This window comes from Mixophyes fleayi, chromosome 7 (genome assembly GCF_038048845.1).
Source record: "Mixophyes fleayi isolate aMixFle1 chromosome 7, aMixFle1.hap1, whole genome shotgun sequence".
NCBI classification, from domain to species: Eukaryota; Metazoa; Chordata; class Amphibia; order Anura; family Limnodynastidae; genus Mixophyes; species Mixophyes fleayi.
In genome coordinates, this window is record NC_134408.1 from 27569211 (window position 1) to 27588541 (window position 19331).

At 40.3% G+C, this 19331-nt stretch overlaps 1 protein-coding gene across 1 annotated transcript in view; it reads left to right on the forward strand.

Moving 5' to 3' along the window:
• Positions 1–1168: 1168 nt before the first annotated feature.
• LOC142097575 (uncharacterized) overlaps positions 1169–19331 on the forward strand; it is a 183794-nt gene continuing 165631 nt past the window's right edge. The window contains exon 1 of the mRNA XM_075179534.1: positions 1169–3362. Coding sequence (XP_075035635.1) covers positions 1834–3362 — 1529 coding nt within the window. The 5' untranslated portion in view covers positions 1169–1833. The remainder of the gene's footprint in view (positions 3363–19331) is intronic.

Below are 19331 nucleotides of genomic sequence, written 5' to 3' on the forward strand. Positions count from 1 at the left end.
ACTTTAAAGACAGTGATTGCAAAGTAAGGGAAATGGTCCCAGAGAAGGGACTTAGCTGCGCCTCTATCAGGGCAGGAGATAGTTTAAGAGGAAAGCTCCATTCTGGGCTATAATGTTGTTTATTTATAATATATTTTAACAAAATCTTGCAATTCTGGCACCCCTAGAAAGACTATCATGCTGACCCAGCTTAGGAACAGTCATTAAGGAGCATTACATACCTGTCTCTGTTGACTACACTTCAACACTAAATATCCAGGACTTTAGCAGGTTGTATTCATGATCATTTAAATGAGACTCACACATGTGCCAAATAGTTGGTTTTTTTTTGGGGGGGGGGGGGGAGTTTTCTAATGCTCCATTTGCACAGCATGCCTACTAATCACCATAAACAACTCACTGTCTGCCTTTGCAAATGCTGCCATCTCATCTAACAATGATGGCATTATCCTGGTATTAGCATTTGCAAATGTAAAAAAGAATTATATAGGCACAATGGTGTCAAATTCAGGCAAGCTTAGTTTTAGAATGGCGTGTGCTCTGCTCATCATAAAAGTGAAAGCAGCATCCTCCATACAGCTAAATCATACAGGTGTATATTAGAGTCTTAATGGATCATAGCTTAACATATAATTTAGAGTATTTACTGCAAGATGTAGGAAACATTTCTAGCAAATATAGTATAGCAGTAGCTAATTACACTAAGCTTACCTCTCTGCAGGACAAGTATATGAACTACGAATTGATCAAATTCAGATACATTTGTTAGGTTGGTATTAGATTATATATATGCTTTTAATAGCAATAAAGTCAATTGCTTTGTTTGCGTGTTCGTATTTTCTTAGGTTTAAAGCCCACACTTTCAGAAATATGGTATGATCAGTGTGCATTGGGGAAAAAAACAGAACTGGCCACCTTTTGTTTTCAAATATTGAATGTATTAAATATGCACTATAAATTGTATCCACGATGTTTGCTGCGATGTTGTTAGGCAATAACTAGAAAACAAATAGCTGTCATAAATATGTTCCCTAAGCATCCTGCTATTTACTCTGATTTGTTTATTGTCATAGCAGATTTTGGTTCACATTTGGCAAGTAAATATTGGATTTGAGCCCGCCCCTCTCCTTCTTACCCCCTTTGAGAGATAGCTGATTGTAGTCTCTGTTCCACGGCGCAGTTACTGTCTCATTCGCCGAAAGAGTACGCAGCACAAGTGGCCAGTGATAGGAAGCAGGTGAGGGTGGCTCTCCTAGAGACATAGGTGGGCGAGTCTCTTAGTGCATAAGGCGGAGCTTGCTGGGTGTCTCCTGTAGAGCGGAGCTGGACCTACAGACGCCTCTTTCTCGATTTAAAGTTGCTGCTGCTGTTCAGGGAACTGGCCTGTCTGCAACAGGCGAGGGGACAAGAGCCGGCTCCTGCTCCATTGCGCACATCTCTGCTGTTTGGATATGCAGCAATACAAGTCTGACTTTGCATATCAGTGGATAAGCTGGAGCTCTATAGATTCTGTGAGTCCGTTAACTGGAGCTACTTGTCGGTAATGTCACCTCTCGTTATCCGCCGCTGGCAGCTTCGGCATTATAACCTGCTGGGGGATCTGTTCCATGTGAAGAGGCTTTGCGCCTGGAGGTGGGGGAACGGCAAACGCTGAAAGTCAGGGAGCTGTCAGAGCCGCTTTAGATTCCTTAACACCCTGACATCTGGACACTAGTCCGCTTTCTGTCTCACTCCCCCCCAAACGTTTTCTCCGCCTGGGGCTGTTTCTTTTGGCGGCTCCATGCACGATTTCGGCTGAAACCATGTCTGTTGGTCTGGGGTTGGCGATCCGCGATGGCCCCGTGGTGGCCAGGTACTGCCCTGCTCTCCACTAAAGCTCCTCGGAAACTTGTGTTCCTCTTCACCTTGTCCCTGTCCGTCACTTATCTCTTTTATAGCCTGCTCAGCTGCTACAGCTCCTTGCAGTTCCCTTTGCAGGACGCCGGGATTTATCTACAGCCAGACTCTGGGGTCAGCCCAGTGGATGCAATCAGAGCGGCTTCTCTAAAGCCTGACACCAGCAATCGAGATATAATTATTCCAGAGGAGGGGTACTCTCCTCTTCCCTCTCATAAAAGCCCCGAAAGGAGAACTAACAACACCCGTCCTGTCCCCCAGGAAACCAAAAGTAGCAGCGGCTTGGACTCCTATTTCCAGTCCAGAATTGGCAGCAGTACCAATGACAGGGACTGGGATACCACTTTAAAAGCTGATCTGGGACCCTGGGCCAAAAAGTCTTCGGGAGATATCTCAGTGTCTCCTTCACTGGTGGAATTCAGTAATTCTTTGCCCTCTCACTCACTCTCTTCATTTCATACCAGCAACCAGGATAGTGGTCGGAAGCCAGTGTCCTTGGAGTTCTCTTCTACAAGTTTCGTAGATACTGTTCCCCAATCTACCGTTAGGACCAACGCTCTGTTCCACTCAGTGACTGAGAGATCCAGCACCGTGGACAGCGTTCCTATAAGTGACCAGAGGGTCCGCAGTCCTATAGGTTCCACAGCACTCAGGTTCAGTTCCCGGCACAGTACTCAGATTCCTTCCACCGCTGTCAGTGTCAGCACCTTGGACAGCGCTCCCATTGCTCATCAATCCAGCACCCTGGACAGCGCTCCCATTGCTCATCAATTCAGCACCTTGGAAAGCGACCCCGTTCCATCCTCTCCCCAGAGGTTCAGCACCCCGGACAGCGCACTCAGCGAACGTTTTCTCCGTTATACAAACGCTCATGTTTCTCTGCCAGTCCAAGGATCGGGTAACGTGAATAAAGAGTTTCTTAAGACGGATAGTCAAACGCCGAGCAGCAACATTGTTAACCCCAGTGTCGCTGCCAGATGGAATGATTTCAGCACGGCTGACTCTGCATCGCTTTCATTTCCAGCACATAAGGAAAACTACGATATAGACGGGGGAATAGAACCTATAAAATCGCATACTGTGATATCAGCCTCTAGTTCAGGGGAGATCAGTAGACCCTCGGATTTTACAGGAAATGAGATGCACACACCACTGCAAGGGGATTCCACCTGGGACGGGACACCTTTGGCTGCCACAGAAATGATCCCAGAGTCTCACACTGGATTTTTGGAGCGAGAACCTCAGGAATCCAGCACCACAGAGGAAGAGTTCAGTCACAGAATATCAGTGAACAGCACTGCTGAGTATGGGGACAAGAAACTGCCTCAAGCAATTATTATTGGGGTGAAAAAAGGGGGCACACGTGCTTTGCTCGAAGCTCTAAGAGCCCATCCCGATGTCAGGGCTGTGGGAGTAGAGCCTCATTTCTTCGATAGGAACTATGAGAAAGGGCTGGAGTGGTACCGGTAAGTTCCTTACTATTACAGACCAGGTGGTGTAAGAGTAACATTTGACATCCACAGTTGTACTTTTGTTTATTTTGAGGCTTTTAAAAAGTAAGAGCTAAAATGCACTGTATTAAACCAATAACAGCACTATAATAATAATACAAATAATAATAATAATAATAATAATAATAATAATAATAATAATAATAAAAAACATGCATCAGAATGGAGAAGGAAACAGTACACATAACATAAAAAAATAGCATGATAGTCATTTCTTTGTTTATATAGTATGAACATGCATATTAATCTTACTGTATCCCAGATTTATTTGCCACAGTTTCTTACATGTATTAGGTCAATAAAAGCACTGGTAATTTGTGAAGAAGATAGATACAAGTTTCACTGGCTGCCTAGTGTCTGCTCGGTCATTGTCATTCCACATGTGCATTCAGAATGAAGAAACTGGCAGGCAGGATAATGTATCTCTGCGCCTGTGGACTTGCGGTTGTTTTAGCTTCACTATCAATATTGCTATTGTTCAGGGGCTGGCAAATTTTAACCCCAGGATGGGGGGTGGGGAGGGGGGCAAGACTCAGCCCAGCAGCCTATTTTGAAGGACAAAAAATGCAGGTAGTCCAGTGACCCAGCACAAAGTAGCCCACTATGTGACCTGCCCAGGGGACAGATGCCCCCCCCCCCCCCAAGTCCATCCAGACCCTGCTATTGTATAAGTGGTTCCTTCTGCATTTTAAGGCACTCCCAGAACCTAAAGAGTTAATATTTTCAGCTCGGAGTGAAGAGATTGCGTGTCCGCTGCAATTTATTGTAAACTGGGAACATTTCTTAGTGGTGGCGTTTATTTGTGTGTGAGAGCCAGATATCCTTGTGATAATTATCCGATCTAGACAACTTATATTACGTCATAATATTTTGCCAACAGAATATATAAGGTATATAAATATAATCTGTATAAGAATGAGATGGGTGCATTCTACGTAAAAGTTTAATATTTACCTACTGTAATTTTAAAAGTGTCCACTTTTTTAATAGCTACTTAATGACCCTGAAAAATGCCTTTGCTTTATATATGTATAGTTAAACACCCAGGGGTCTGATGCTGAATTAGGAGTAAAGCAAAAATCATAGGAGTAAATTTTCTCCTGGAAAAACCATGTTACAATGCAAGGGGTGCAAACTAATTTATTTTTTGCACATAAGGAAAATACTGTTTGATTTTTCTCGTAGCACACAAATACTTGATAACATTACCCTTTGGAGTGGCTCCCATTCACGTGATAGCTATTATTCCTGGGTGTATATATATGTGTCCTGACAGCACCTCATTCATCAAACCCAGGAACAATGATTTGGATACACTATATTTAGTATATCATTTGCTTTGTTGGTTCAGTATATGTAAAAGAAATTAAAAGTGTAGCATAAAAGCCACTGTTTGGATGATACACAAACTCCCCTACATACACACAATGACACACTAACACAGTTTGGGCATTGTGGTGGAAACCCGGAGAGTGCTGATATATTTGTCCCAAAGTAGAACTGTAGAATGCATTTTGCTCAATTTAGTTACTAGCTTCACTGTGTGTATGTTATATCTGCTCTGGAAATATAGTGCATTAATAAATTATTGCTGTAGCTTGACCTACTTCAGCACTGACTTCTAATACATCTATATGCACTGGGCATTAATCTGTGATGTCTACTGCTGACGCTGTCCTGTTACTGTACAATGTGCATTATGTGTTTCCTGTACACATTGCACCCTTTATAACTTACTCTGGGTCTGCCTTAGTCCCCCTGTCTCTGCCTCAATGTCTTCCACTGGTTCCTTCTCTCTTTCTACCCCAAAAAACTCAAAATGATCTTACATTTATTTACTATTGTCGTTCTGTTTTATTTCTAAAGTGTCAACTAATCTGTAGCTTTAAATATATATAAGATGATAAACATTTAGGTATATAAGTCACTTGCATAAAAATACAAAGATACTAGATGGGGGGACATTGCCTATATGGGCATATGGTCTAATATGAACTCAATTCATGTCTAAATAATATGCTAAATAGATGAGCTTACCTGACTTAACAACAAACAAACTGCATATAACAGTACTCAGAGCATTCCTGTGATATGGACTTCAGAGTCCCCCTCGGTGCCCCTGTTGATGAAAACTATAACGCCCCCTTCAAAAGACCTAAATGGTCAATAACAGAGAACAATACCTTGCACATATATATATATATATATATATATCTTTCTCTCACTCTCTCTCTCTCTCTCTTTCTCTCTCTCTCTCTCTCTCTCTCTCTCTCTCTCTTTCTCTCTCTCTCTCTCTCTCTCTCTCTCTCTCCCTCTCTCTCTCTGTGTCTGGACATTTATCTGGAGATGAAAAAAGGGATCCAAAGGTTTTCGGCATGCTACTTTAGAAGTAGCAAGTGGTCCATGGACATTGCATTTAGAGATGAGATATTTATCAATTTGCAACATTACTAGAGAGACGCAGTAATGTATCTTCAAAAGGGCCTGTATAAAGCCCTAGGGAGATTTATGTCTTTTAGCCAGCTAAGAAAAGCAGGATGTATATCCTGCAAGCACTCTTGTAATTTGTTAATTACTGCGAGGATAAGTAACTCTCAGTTTTCCAACTGCTTTTGAACTACATCTCCCATCAGAATTGCTGCATCAGGATCGCTGACTGAGCATGCATGAGTTATAATGCAACTTGGATTTCATAGACTGCCTACCTGATTTGCACAGTTCTCAATTTAAGAACCGACATTGGCAGACATGAAAAATCTGAATTATGCCCATTTATAGACTTGTTTTCTACTTTAACATGTATTTGGTATTTCTCGCTGAGGGAAAGGAAAGCTGAAACATTCTCAAGCCTACTTGATTTCATGTATTAATTATTCTTTTAATTCAATTCATTGCAGTTATATTGTCAGAATCACTTTTAATTCTTAAGAACTTACATTACCAACAACAGACAGCAGTGAATTGTTGGTAACTCTGGAAATAAAAGGATTCTGAAAAGGAGAGGAAGGAATCCAAGGCAAATCGTGCCTGGTGATAGTTCTGCTGAAAGTAATATTATTATACTTCTAAATTTAGTATGCAAAAACAGCATTTACCTGGGTGGAGATAAGTGGCTGTCACGCAGAGCTTGTATGGGCTCTATTAAGCTTGCTTGATTGCTGAACTTTAAGGTTAGTGCAATTTCATTAGTGCTATCAATCTCCCTTATACAGTAATACAAAACACTTGTAGAGTTTGCAATTATGCTATGAGATCATATCTGAAGGGTAACTGCAGTCTGTGTAATATATGTATATCATCCTCGGAGGAGGTGAGATCAATAAAAGTTGTGTTGCCCTTTATAATTTGTACCACTACATATGTGATGTCATGTGCCATTACTGTATACTTGAAGATGTGTGTTATATTTATGAGGATCGTGACCTCATGTCATTAAGGTGTTTCGCATAGCTCTTTATCCTTGTATAGGTGTTTAGATTAGCATAGCGTCTAGCCTGGTTTCTGCAACATTTCATTTGGTTGCTCTATAGAAAGTTACTAAGAAGTTTACGACCTTCAAGATGCAATCATGTAAAGTCTAGGATGTTAACTTTGGGAAACATCCGCACTGAGGTCATCGTTATTTTGCATGTGAGACGGTATTATTTGATCAAATTCACTGCAGTGTAAACATTTGCATATTTAAAGTATATGGGCTGTGCGGTCTACGTCTTGTCTACGAAACCCTGCTCTAGAAAGGCATACAAGACTGGAACAGTCCCCCTTCACAAAATGTGCAAACCTTCAGCAAAATGAAGTGCAGTTCTTATCTCTATTAGTATTTGATAGATAAATGTGGAAGCTGCACCTACCTTCACCTGCTTTAGACTTGTATACATTGAAGCTTTTGAATCTGCATATTGACTTTGCTTTGTAGCATATGGTATAATTTCTTGGATAAGTAACCCTTATTTCAAATGTGCTACAAGTCCCTGCTTACTTAAAGATGAATGTTTGTGGCCAAGGCTTCTCTATATGTATGAGATCTTGCCAACATCGGCAGCTACTGCCTTACAGCTTCCAACATCAATCAGCAGCTAATGAAATTTAGTGAATATTTATCCATTAACTGGGGCGTCACATGTTTCAAAGTAGAAGACCCTGCATCCATATCTAATCTGACTCCCAGCCGTACGATCTCTATTAACATCAGCGCTACTTCTAAATCAGAGGTGGGAGACAAGCGACTTTGTCCTCAGAACAAGCTTTCTTCTTAGACTCTCTTCCCAGTCAACGTGTTCTTAGTCAGAGATCAGCAAATCATAGATAAACCTGGTACATAGGCTGATATCTAAGGTCCTAATGTGTAGTGATAAACATGTAAGGAAACTTTGGACCTCAGTAGTATATTTACAATATAGTCCCCCTAGGAACATTCCTATGTTTACAGGACAGTATCAACATTTCTTTACGCTCACTTTTTAACCCACCGGAAAACTCTCAGCTTGATACATTTACCCCCTGATCTCCAGCACCTCAATGTGAGGTATTTAATACTATTTTGTTGTTTAATAATAGTCTAAGTTTCAATTAAAAACACAAAGCAAAAAGAACACAGTCCTTCAAACAATGGAATGATGATTCTGCTAAGTAAGACGCTTGACTCAGCATTTTATTCCCCAGTATCACAACTCACATAAAAGCTATTCCACCCAAGATTTACTGCACATGAGGGAGCTAGTACTTTACACTGAGACTTTGTAACATCCACCTGTCCATGTATACGTACCAGTGACTTCCTCAAGCGAATTCATGGCATTGTGCTAGTAAGTGCATTTCTAACAGAGACACAAGACACAGAAATGTATACACTTGTCTGATACACCGAACTCAGCACATTCTTGTGACTAATTTTCAATCCTAATTGCTTGGGGATACAGCCAGTCTGTCTTAATACAAACCATATGAAATATAAAAAATGAAACTATTGCACTCAATTCCTACAATTCAATTGCTGTACACAAAGTATCAATTCTAATCAAACAGTGGGTGCAGACTAGTTTTTAAACAATAGTATCATCATCATTTATTTATATAGTGCCACTAATTCCGAAACGTTGTACACAGAATATTTTTCCCTCACATCAGTCTCTGCCCCATTGGAGCCTACAGTCTAAATTTCCTAACACACACACACACACACACACACACACACAAACACTCATGGTCGGGAATCGATGACAACAGCGATGTGAGGCATAATTTAGATTGTACGCTCCTTTGAGCAGGGCTCTCCTGCCTTCTGTTTCCATCACTTTTAAGTTCGCTCTCCAGATACTCAGCCCACCTCCTCTAGGACCTTCTGCCCTCTGACTCCTCTCTCTTCTCTCTGTTCCTCTCAGTGGCTCTTAACCTGTCATCTGCGCCCACCGTTTTGGGCTTAAGTTACCAGCCTGTACTGACTATCCCCCACCCTCTCTCTCTAGCTGTGCTTTGAGCTCCCAGAGTTATAGTGCTTACTGTTATTTGTACTGTGCTGTATCACCTTGTACTGTGCCACTGTTTGTCCTTGTACGGCGCTACGGATACTTTGTGGCGCCCTATAAATAAAAAATAATAATTATAATAATAATAATTGCTAACCACTAAACCACTGTGCTGAACCAATAATAGTAACGCAGGTAACCCACCAGACCCAACAACTGGCTAGCTTGTCATAAAATATATTGGGTAGAGGGATCCTGCTATCCTTAGCCACACTGAGACTGCTGGGCTGCCGAGTAATGGGTAAACTGGCACTTGGGAACTAGCCTATGACTGTCCAGGGCAAGTGACTATGGTTATGATGTTGATTAATGTTATGGTCATTCTGTACTATTATATGACCCTTTGGTGTTTTATTACTTGATACAAAGTTTCAGTCAGTTGTGCATTTGTTTTCATGACTTACTAAGGTAATACGATTTTGGTGCCACTCAAAACTGAATTACGTTTTTCGATGCAGTTTATCTTCATAAATGACCCCCAATTAATAGTGACGGTAGCTCGCACTTTGATAATTTTAAAAAAGTTGTATTTTCTATTTGTCTTTTGTATTTATGCATCTTTTCATCTCCGTTGATCTATTTTGGTTGAGCAGAAATACTCTGTCGTGTCCTATCACGGCTAATGCACTTAGCGATAGAGCAGAGATGAGCAACTTGTTCCATTGGAAAGTGAAGTTTGTTTGATTTGAACAATATGAATGGATGTTTATGATTACTTTCATTTTCTAAAGACTACTAAAAATAACAGTTTTTATGTAATTTGTTGCTGTGATTTACTACCTGCTTTTCTGTTGTACTGTTCATCATAAATGCCTTTTTGACCATTAAAAGAACAATTTGATTAAGTGAATGCCTTCTGCCTTGTTGATAGAGCTAATAAATATTAAATCAACACTATATACTATGTCTCTGTACTATAATAATTTAATTGTTAAAGGGACACTGGTAATATGTTTATGGTTTATGCTTTAAAATATATGGTACTGTCTAGATATCCCTGTTAGTCCTGTACATTTGTAATTATTTTACTTTATGATTTAATTTTACAGCTGTTGGAGGACTATTCCGTGGATCTATTATACTTTCTGTTCTTCTGGTCTTCTCTATGTTGCCTTTCAGTCTTCCTTCCTCCAATTTCAAAGTGTTCCCTAGAAATCCTCTCATTTAAATAAAATGCTGCTTTTCTGAACTCTATTAACCTACCTACCTTTGATATATATGTATGTTTCATATCACTGCCATCCCTTCTCCCATCTGAGCTGTACATGTCCAGCTCTTCAAACGTCTGATATGTTTTGGTATGCGGCCCATACACCATGTTAGTGACCCTTTCCTGCATGTGTTCTAGTTTATTAATATCTTTTTAGATGTATGGTCTCCAGAATTGTACACAAGGGGGGTTGATTTATCAAACCTTCTAGAAAGGAAAAGAGGAAGTGTTGCCCATAGTAACCAAATAGATTCTAGTTATCATTTACCTAGTACATTCTATAAAATGACTGCTTAAATCTGATTGGTTGCTATGGGCAACATCTCCACTTTTCCATGACTTGTAACCTTCCTCATTCTGCTGTACCTTCTAATACAGCCAACTATCCTACTGGCTTTTCCCACTGCTTGTCTGCACTGCTTGTCTTTATATAATCTGAAACTGTTGCTCCATTCCCTCTGTTGTTGCAGATATTACATCTCTATTCATTCTGTATCCTTTCAGATTTATATGTCTCCCATGTATTAATGTACATTTTGATATATTCAGTTTAAGATTCCACAATTAAGTCCATTCCTCTATTTTCTGAAAATCCTCGGCAATTGATTTACATCTCCCTGTTACAGATCTTTATATCATCTGTAAAACAAAAAAAAACATACTACAAGCAATACTGCAAAATTAGACTACAAGTATCATGAACAGGGCCGGATTAAGGAAATGGAGGCCCATTGGCTAAGGGGGGCTGTATTCCCCCGTGAGAGCCCCCTGTGAGCCGCCTCCCCCCCGTGAAGTCCCCCCTGTGAGCCACCCCTCCCCCAAGCGATTACCTCTTTCTCCTGTCACTGTAGTCCTTCCGCAACGCGCTGTAAGTTCCTTACTGAGGAGATCTCGTGAGAGTGAGACTCATTTCACTCTCACGAGATCTCCTCAGTAAGCAGATTACAGAGCACTGGGGAAAGGACTGCAGTGACAGGCTCAGCAGCATTGATCAGGCCGGGGGCGCCCCGCCCCCCGCACCGATCAATAATGCTGCTGAGCACTTTCAAGGGCCCCCTGGATGCCTGAGGCTCCTAAGCTGTAGCCCAGTTAGACCTCGGGTTAATCCGGCCCTGATCATGGATACATTTATAATGTATACATTTAACAAAACAGGAAACTTAGGTACCTCACTGATTGCTAATGGTGGATGCAGAAGGGGGCAATTGGGGCCAGAACAGTAAATAAGTCTGCCTGGCGGCCGAGAGGCAGGCTGAGGATCCTGCCCGGCGGCTCCAAAAATGTTTTAAACCCAATCGGAGTGGCTGGGTAGCATCTGTAGTGGTCGAGTACTGATGGGAGTTCCTTCCCTTACCTTGTCCTCCAGACACGAGTCAGGTTCTTTTTTTATTCGGACATCCGGTGGTCAGGAGATAAATACCTCAATGAAAGGGACAAGGATTGGTCAAATAACTTGGGTTTATTAATAATGCGGTAAAGATAATTTTGGTAAGCCACCGCGCCACTGACCCCTTCAACTCAATGGTAATGACAAAATATTAATTTGATGAACATAGAGCACAATAGCATTTAACATATAATAACAATAAATCAATTTTTAAGTAAATCACATAACATTAACATCATCTAAAACATTTAGTGCACCAATATTATCCCTGGTAACGTTACCATATTTACACTCAGTCCTGGGTTGAACTGTGCACATGAATTTAGTAGAAGTGCTGCACGTGGTTGGGGCCCATAAATTACTTTTTCACGCCAAATAAGCTGATGATCTTTTGTATTACACAGTCTCTTTATTTTCTCTCCTCTCACACTGTTCTCAGTACATAGCTCAGTCTGTTTAGTGTGATGTCACAGATCTCTATACTGCTTATTTGTTTTCAGTACTTTCCTTTTTACTCACACCTCTCTTTGGCTCACTTCTTATCTTCTTCTCTTCTTACACTTACTTCACTTTTAATCTGCTTATACATCACTTTGTCCGATTTTCATTCTGTCCCTATTTTTCTCTCTCTGTCTATGCAGACACAGGGATCTCTCTCCCTCAGAAGTCTAGAACTTTCCTCTTCCCACTGCCTTCTGGGAGTTCACAGTTATTACCAAAGTTAGTGGACTTGTTGCTATGCCACACACTCCTCCTTCCTGTTACTCCCGGCAACCACCAACCACTCCCAACTGTCACTTCTCCCTCAAGAAAATATATATATATATTTTTTTTTAAAATCTTTATAAACACTTTTAATAATTAACAAATTAAATTAACAAATTAAAAACATATAGATACACCCCAGGGTACTCAGATTTTGGGGCACCACACATCCTCTGACTGTTTCTTAGCTGCCAGGTTCAATCAGAGTGAATCAGTAGCTATGTTAAATCACAGCACCCTAAGTCTAGGTCTGCCCCTGCTGATCTCTGAATTAATCCCCCCCCCCCATCTGGTTGACATCCCTTCCTCCATAGCATTCATTAAAAAATAGCAAAATTGCGGAAAATTGACCTTCTTGGTAGAACAGGATATTTCAAATGAGAATTTGTACTTCCCTACCATTGACTATAACACTCTAGGATATATTTACTAAACTGCGGGTTTGAAAAAGTGGGGATGTTGCCTATAGCAACCAATCAGATTCTAGTTATCATTTATTGAGTATATTCTACAAAATAACAGCTGGAAGCCGGTGCTATAGGCAACATCTCCACTTTACAAATGCGCAGTTTAGGAAATATACCTCTCTATCTCCTGTCCTTTAGCCAACCCTATCTCTGAGCGGAATCTAAGGAGATTAAATTCCTGAATTTATTTACAGTGTAATACCAGATCAAACCCGGGCTATAAACAATACTTTTAGCTAATTAGTGCTACTAGTAAGAACTTATTGCAGTATAGTGTAAAGGCCATCGATATAGAGCTCCAACAATGAACCAGGGAAAACTACAACTTGCCATACAAAATGATAAATACATGTGATAGCTGTCAGCTATATGCTTCTAAAGCGTATGAGTACAAAACAATTTATACTATACTTAATTTCCATGATAGTGCCCCTTTAATTTATTTACTGTGAACAACATACATAATGCACATTTACTTGCTAAGATTTACTATGAAATCATTATAGTTATCTGACATTTGGAATCTTGTCACTTTCAATACTGTAAGGGATGCAGATAGATTTACGAAGATTCAAGACATACCGACTAAGGGCCTCATTTAGAGTCGGGCGCCAAGTCCATTTCAGGTGCATTGTGCACGTTTCCACTGACGCGCATGCGCAGTAAGCATCAGTTCCGTCTGCTTTTCAGACGCAGTGTACACTTGTGACAGCTTGCGTCTCAGTACGAGGGAAAGGGTGGAACATGGAGTTATGTAGGCGTGACCGTGAATAATTTAGATACTATGGGCGTCTACCCGCAAGAACAACCATAGACGGATCAAGACGCAGGCGGAATACACATCAAGACTGACAAAGTGCGGCAGGAATTAGGTGGCGCAAGTAGTTAGCTAATTGTGGGAACTGGTTGCAGCTCAGTAGGGTATTACGAGCGGGATGCAACTGGGGTTGCATGCCACTGATAATACCCTACCAAGCTGCGGCGCACTCCCACTCCTGCTCTTGCATGTACGTTTTAGATGAACATTTCGTCTGACTCTAAATGAGGTCCTAATTGTGCCTATGCAACTTTGTCACTGACAAGAGCGATGAATAAAAGAATATAGTGGTGACATATATGGTGGTGTAGTATTATAGGTGTTTGTATACCTAGACAAGCGATGGAACTGACTTTCTGTATTCCTTCAGACATCAGGGTGAAGCAATCTCTCTCAGCCACCCTCCTGAATTTAGATACATGTTTTCCAACAGCTGCCTTGTCAAGTGGAAAGGGTTGCATAAATAAGTCTAGCAAATGCAATCTCACACTGAACTGGATATTGGACTATGTCTGTTGGCCAAATTTAGCATTCCTTTTAAACTGAATCATGTGTTTAGTTATAGGTATGTGTATGTTTATATAGCATCAGTTGATATATGAAGCAAAAAAAAGAAAAACATAAATTGGAAATTGCAATAACTGCCTGCCATCAAACCAAAGGCATCACTTAAGCACATCCTGACTAATATTCATGACTCCTGATTAATATTTATGAGGCACTCCTTCCTAGTGAACGATAGGCTGCATATTCATGAATCATCATGAACTGTGTGTGCTGACACACAATGGAGGTTGCCTATAGCAACCCATCAGATTCTAGTTATCATTTATTTAGTACATTCTACAAAATGACAGCTAGAATCTGATTGGTCGCTATAGGCAACATCTCCACTTTTTCAAACCTGCAGCTTGATAAATTTACCCCCCCCGGACTCATTTGCTGATATTTCATTTAAATGCAAAATTTGCACTGGACCACAGCAACCAATCAACAATTAGATTCTATCTGTCTAGCGCAAGAGATATAAGAACAGCAAGACCCTGATTGGTTGCTAATGTTTAGTGCACTGTAAGTACATAAGCCTGTCTAAAGGCAACAGGTATGCTTTAAGATCTATCCATTAGGGGCACTGTTTTATTAATGTAATGCTATTTCATTTAATTGTGTCTGAAAAGAAACCATGTTCTGCTACTTAAAGCAAATATATAGAAAAATACATTTCCCTGTGGATAATAACATATCACCATATTCTTTTCTGAATACTTATGGCAAAAAAAGTAAAAAATAAACTAAATAAAATGTTTTAATCAAGCAGATTTTATTATTTCTTTTAAAAGTAGGATAATAAATCGCATTTGTCATCATGTGTATTCTCCGGATTGGGAAGATCTGCAAAGAGTAGGCATGCAGAATTATGCCGTAGATGCTTATACAAAAATAGAGCTCAGTTGTCTTCTGCCTGAGGCTCATTTTGTTAAATACTGTGTATTTCTATCTGATCAGTCTGTGACTCTGCTCTCTTGCTTAGTACTTTGTGTTCTGCAGACATATCACTGACAAATTGCAGAAGACTCTGAATGATATAATACAATAAACATGTACTTATATTTATCTATATTTGCACGACACTGGATATAGAGACAGATGCATTCATGCCAAGATTGCTTAGCAATCACCAGTTTCAAACGTTCTTGTCGGCAGGATGAAGACTTCACATTCCTCCCCTTGTACTATAAGCAAGACATGAATTTCTGTGCAAAGCTAAGAAACCAATTAAACTGTACATGGCTTGTAGATCTCATCAAAATCACTGTGAACCAATAAATGGGGGAAATAAACAGCAGAACTAGACAAGGAGTACTTCTACTGCCCAGTAATTAAAATGCATTAGTTTCATGTTGAACAAACAGAACAGTCTTTTTGTAATCGGTAAAACCTATTTTTACGGCTCTGATATGTTAAGGGTCTTCTCGAAGATAGTTCAGAACACTGAAAGCTTTGTCAAAGACATGCGTGTATTTTTTTTTAGGTATCTTTAAATAAACCTGTGGTGGGCGAGAGGGGGCCTATACGCCACATTCAGCCCTTAAAATGATCACTAGTGCTCCCCAGAGCAAAAGTTATTTTTGCTATAGTCCTGCTGCCGCAGAGTGAGTGCAATACAGTCACACAGTCCATAGAGGAGAAGGTTACTCTGTGACTAGTTACTATTATCATTGTTGTGGTTGTTCTGTGCTCCGTCGGACAGTGAGGAATATAGCGCCTGCATAAAACAGGGACAAGGTAGGCAAAATGAATGCAGAGAGAGAATAAAGTTTGGAGAGGTCCCTGCTAATGAAAGAGCTTACATTGTAGTGACAAAGAGAGCACAACTGAGACCAGAGAAGCAAGTGTGGAAATTGGGACAATTGTGATGGTATACTGGTGTGAATACAATAAGTGGAATAGGGTAGACTCTAACTAAGAGTTTGGTTTTCAGTAAACTCTTTAAGATTTGAGGGTTGGGGCAGACTGATTGCATAGTAGGATATTCCAGAAGTAGGTAGCGTCACAGGAAAGGTCTTGTAGGCGGGAGTGAGAGAAGGGGCCTGATTTATTAAGGATCTTAAATGAAAAAGTTTCTTATTTCAGTCTCCTGGACAAAACCATGTTGCAATGCAAGGTGTGCAAATGAGTTTTCTGTTTTGCACATAAGTTAAATATTGCCTGTTTTTTCATGTAGCACACAAATATCAACTTTAAATTTCAGTGTACAAATAAGCTATCAATTATTTGTGTACTACATGAAAAAACAGTCAGTATTTAACTTATGTGCAAAACAGAAAACTCATTTGCACCCTTTGCATTGTAACATGGTTTTGTCCAGGAGACTGAAATAAGAAACTTCTTAATTTAAGATCCTTAATGAGTCAGGCCCAAGGTTATCAAAAACAAGGTGAGGCACAGGTCAGAGGTAGATCTGAGAGTGCTTCGGCAGTGTATTCGAGATGGATTGATATGTGTGAAGGTTTGCTGTTGTTGTGGGCTTTGTAGGTGAGGTTGAGTAATTTGACTTGTGTTCTAGAGGATATGGAGAGCCAGTGTAAGGATTTACAGACTGATCTGGTGAATGTAGAACAACAAGAGAGCAATATAAGTGTGGCCACAACATTTAGGTTGGATTTTAGCTGGCAAATATGGGTAAGAAAAATGCCAGACAGGAGGAGATTGCAGTAGTTGAGTAATAAGATGATAACAGTTTTGGTTGCATTTTCAGTAAGAAAAGGGCATATTCAAGTAAAATTTTGAAGGTGGAGACGACAGGACAGGGAGAGAGACAGGATGTGTGTACTAAAGCCGAGGACTGGGTCAAGGGTGACAGCAAGGCAACGGGCTTGTGAGACTGAGGAAATGATGGCACTTTTGATGGTGATTTCAGGGCAGGTGGTGGCTTCTCTGCAAAACAAATGTGCAAAACCATTAACCACTCATTATTAAAATATAGCAATGGCACTATATTACCAAACAAAAGCAATGCTCAACTTAACTTAACATAACCTTTTTATATAACTACCCAGCATGATACTGTACATGTGCCTATGCCTTGCTAACAGCAGACTTGTCTAATAAGATGTTTTGAGTGGGATGAATCTTTTCTTGGCATCGCTATAATGGGACAGAATTGAATGTGACTTTATAGATCATTGGCCTGTTTTTTCTTAGTTAATGGAAATACTCTGCATAGATTGGTGGATTTGATGGACTAGGGGCATCTGATTGGATGAGGCCTCTTCTGTTTGACTACTCATGGGAAAAACTGCTTGTACTTAAATTTCTTTAAACGTAGACATATCCTTTAATATTTGTCACCGCAGTTATTTCAGTGGTGTACCAGTAAACTTCCTTTGTACCAACCCAGTAAGAAATTCCTCCTATCAAGATTCCTGTAGCATGAAGAGGTTTGAAAAAACTGATGTCTGTTTTGTATATGATCAGGTATGAAACACTTCAGACAGTTTGGTGCTCGATATCCGCTGGCAATACAGCCGGAGGGTCCAGCACAAGAGTATAAAGCACAAACAACAATACAAACGGGACTGCTGCCACTATAGCCGGGGACCTCCCAGCGTGCGGACCCCTGACATTATGACAACCTGCCCTAGGCTGGTCAACAAGGGGATGGAATCTCTTGGAAGATGGGGTTTGCCAAAAAAGAGGGACCTCCCCCCACCACAGAAGTACCTGGCTTTCCACACCCCAGGGGCAATGGGTGTGGGTTATAAAATATATTTGTATAATAAAGACACCCTTTTGTGTTGGTGCACTACAGGTCCCAGCCAGCCCAGGCTGCCACTAACAGTACTCCAAGCATCAGCATAGCCATGGCTGCCAGGGCATGCTGGCACTTGTAGTGCACCCACTGTGACCTGTAGTGCACCAAGACAAGATTTAAACAAACCACACTCCTGGTTTCCCCCAAAAATTGGAAAAAAAATTAAAATACTAGAAATACTCACTAAATTCCTTGTTCTTTATCTGTAATCGTTCCAATGATCCATGATTGTCCCCAAAAAAAGTACCTAATAAATTATTCCGATGGTCCATGTCGTTTTTTTTAAAAAAATGTTTTTAACAATTTTGTGCCAGATCCTCCACTGGTGGGTCCAGTGTCTGTAATGTCTGTAGGTTAGCTGGCGGATAACCTGTCTGCTATTGGCATAGCTCTTTTAATGCTGACAGTGCCTGTTGACATTACTACCGTCCGCAGTCACAATGTCAACATTTCAAACATGTCGACACAATGAATCTATGGACAGACTGACTGTCTACAGATTCACTGTCACCATAACGTACCCAACCCCCCATAAACCACAGAGCAGCAATTGCAACTTTGTAGTGATCAACTCTTTTATGTTCAATTTTAGACTGTGAAGCTCAAGGTATTATTAAAATATGCCTTGGTGTTAAAGACAAATGCATGAGAAACACATATTTATTTTGCAAACTAACATTACACTAGCCTCTCCCTTTACTGTCTGAATAACTAAATGCAGACAAGTATCATCAAAGATTGTAGCGTCTTGTAGTGGACCGACATGAACTGAGTTCTTCTCAAGCTTTTCCTTTAACAACCTTCACATCTGTCATTAGATGGTATCACAATCTGCCATGAATCTATATTTCACTAGCACTGTCAACGTGACGGAAATTCAGCAAGATACATGCTGATTATACACTGCACCGTTAGAAATGCCACTTGTCTACCAACGTCTTTCCAGTGCCAGCCGAAGGTAGCTCATCAAGCAAACAGTGCGACGTTGTCTCTTCCCATTACATTACTGTCCGTATCCATCACCCAATTTTATGTATTCGTTATCTTACTTTCTACTATGTCTTTTACTGACACCTTCAACTAAAAATGCAACTCCTCCGATAGTAAAAAGAAAGGCTTTGATAGTAGATAGGATCATACATAATTCCACAATCCAACAGAGAATGGCTGCATCTGATAAGTATTTCGTTCATACAGCAACTTTGCAAGCAGGTACGGATATCACTGTGTCTTCCTGATTAACGGCAGCATTTCATAATTAATACAAGCAGGTCAGTAGCCGACTTCCAGAGTATTCAAAGTATGTAACGGCTTATCTTGTAGAAATGCTTGTTTCTATATATAAAAGAGGTTTAGTTATTAAAAAAAAGATATGCTCGCTATTTGTTTTTATTATTTTTAAATCTTTTTTTTTTTTTTTTAAATATTCAACAGCGTC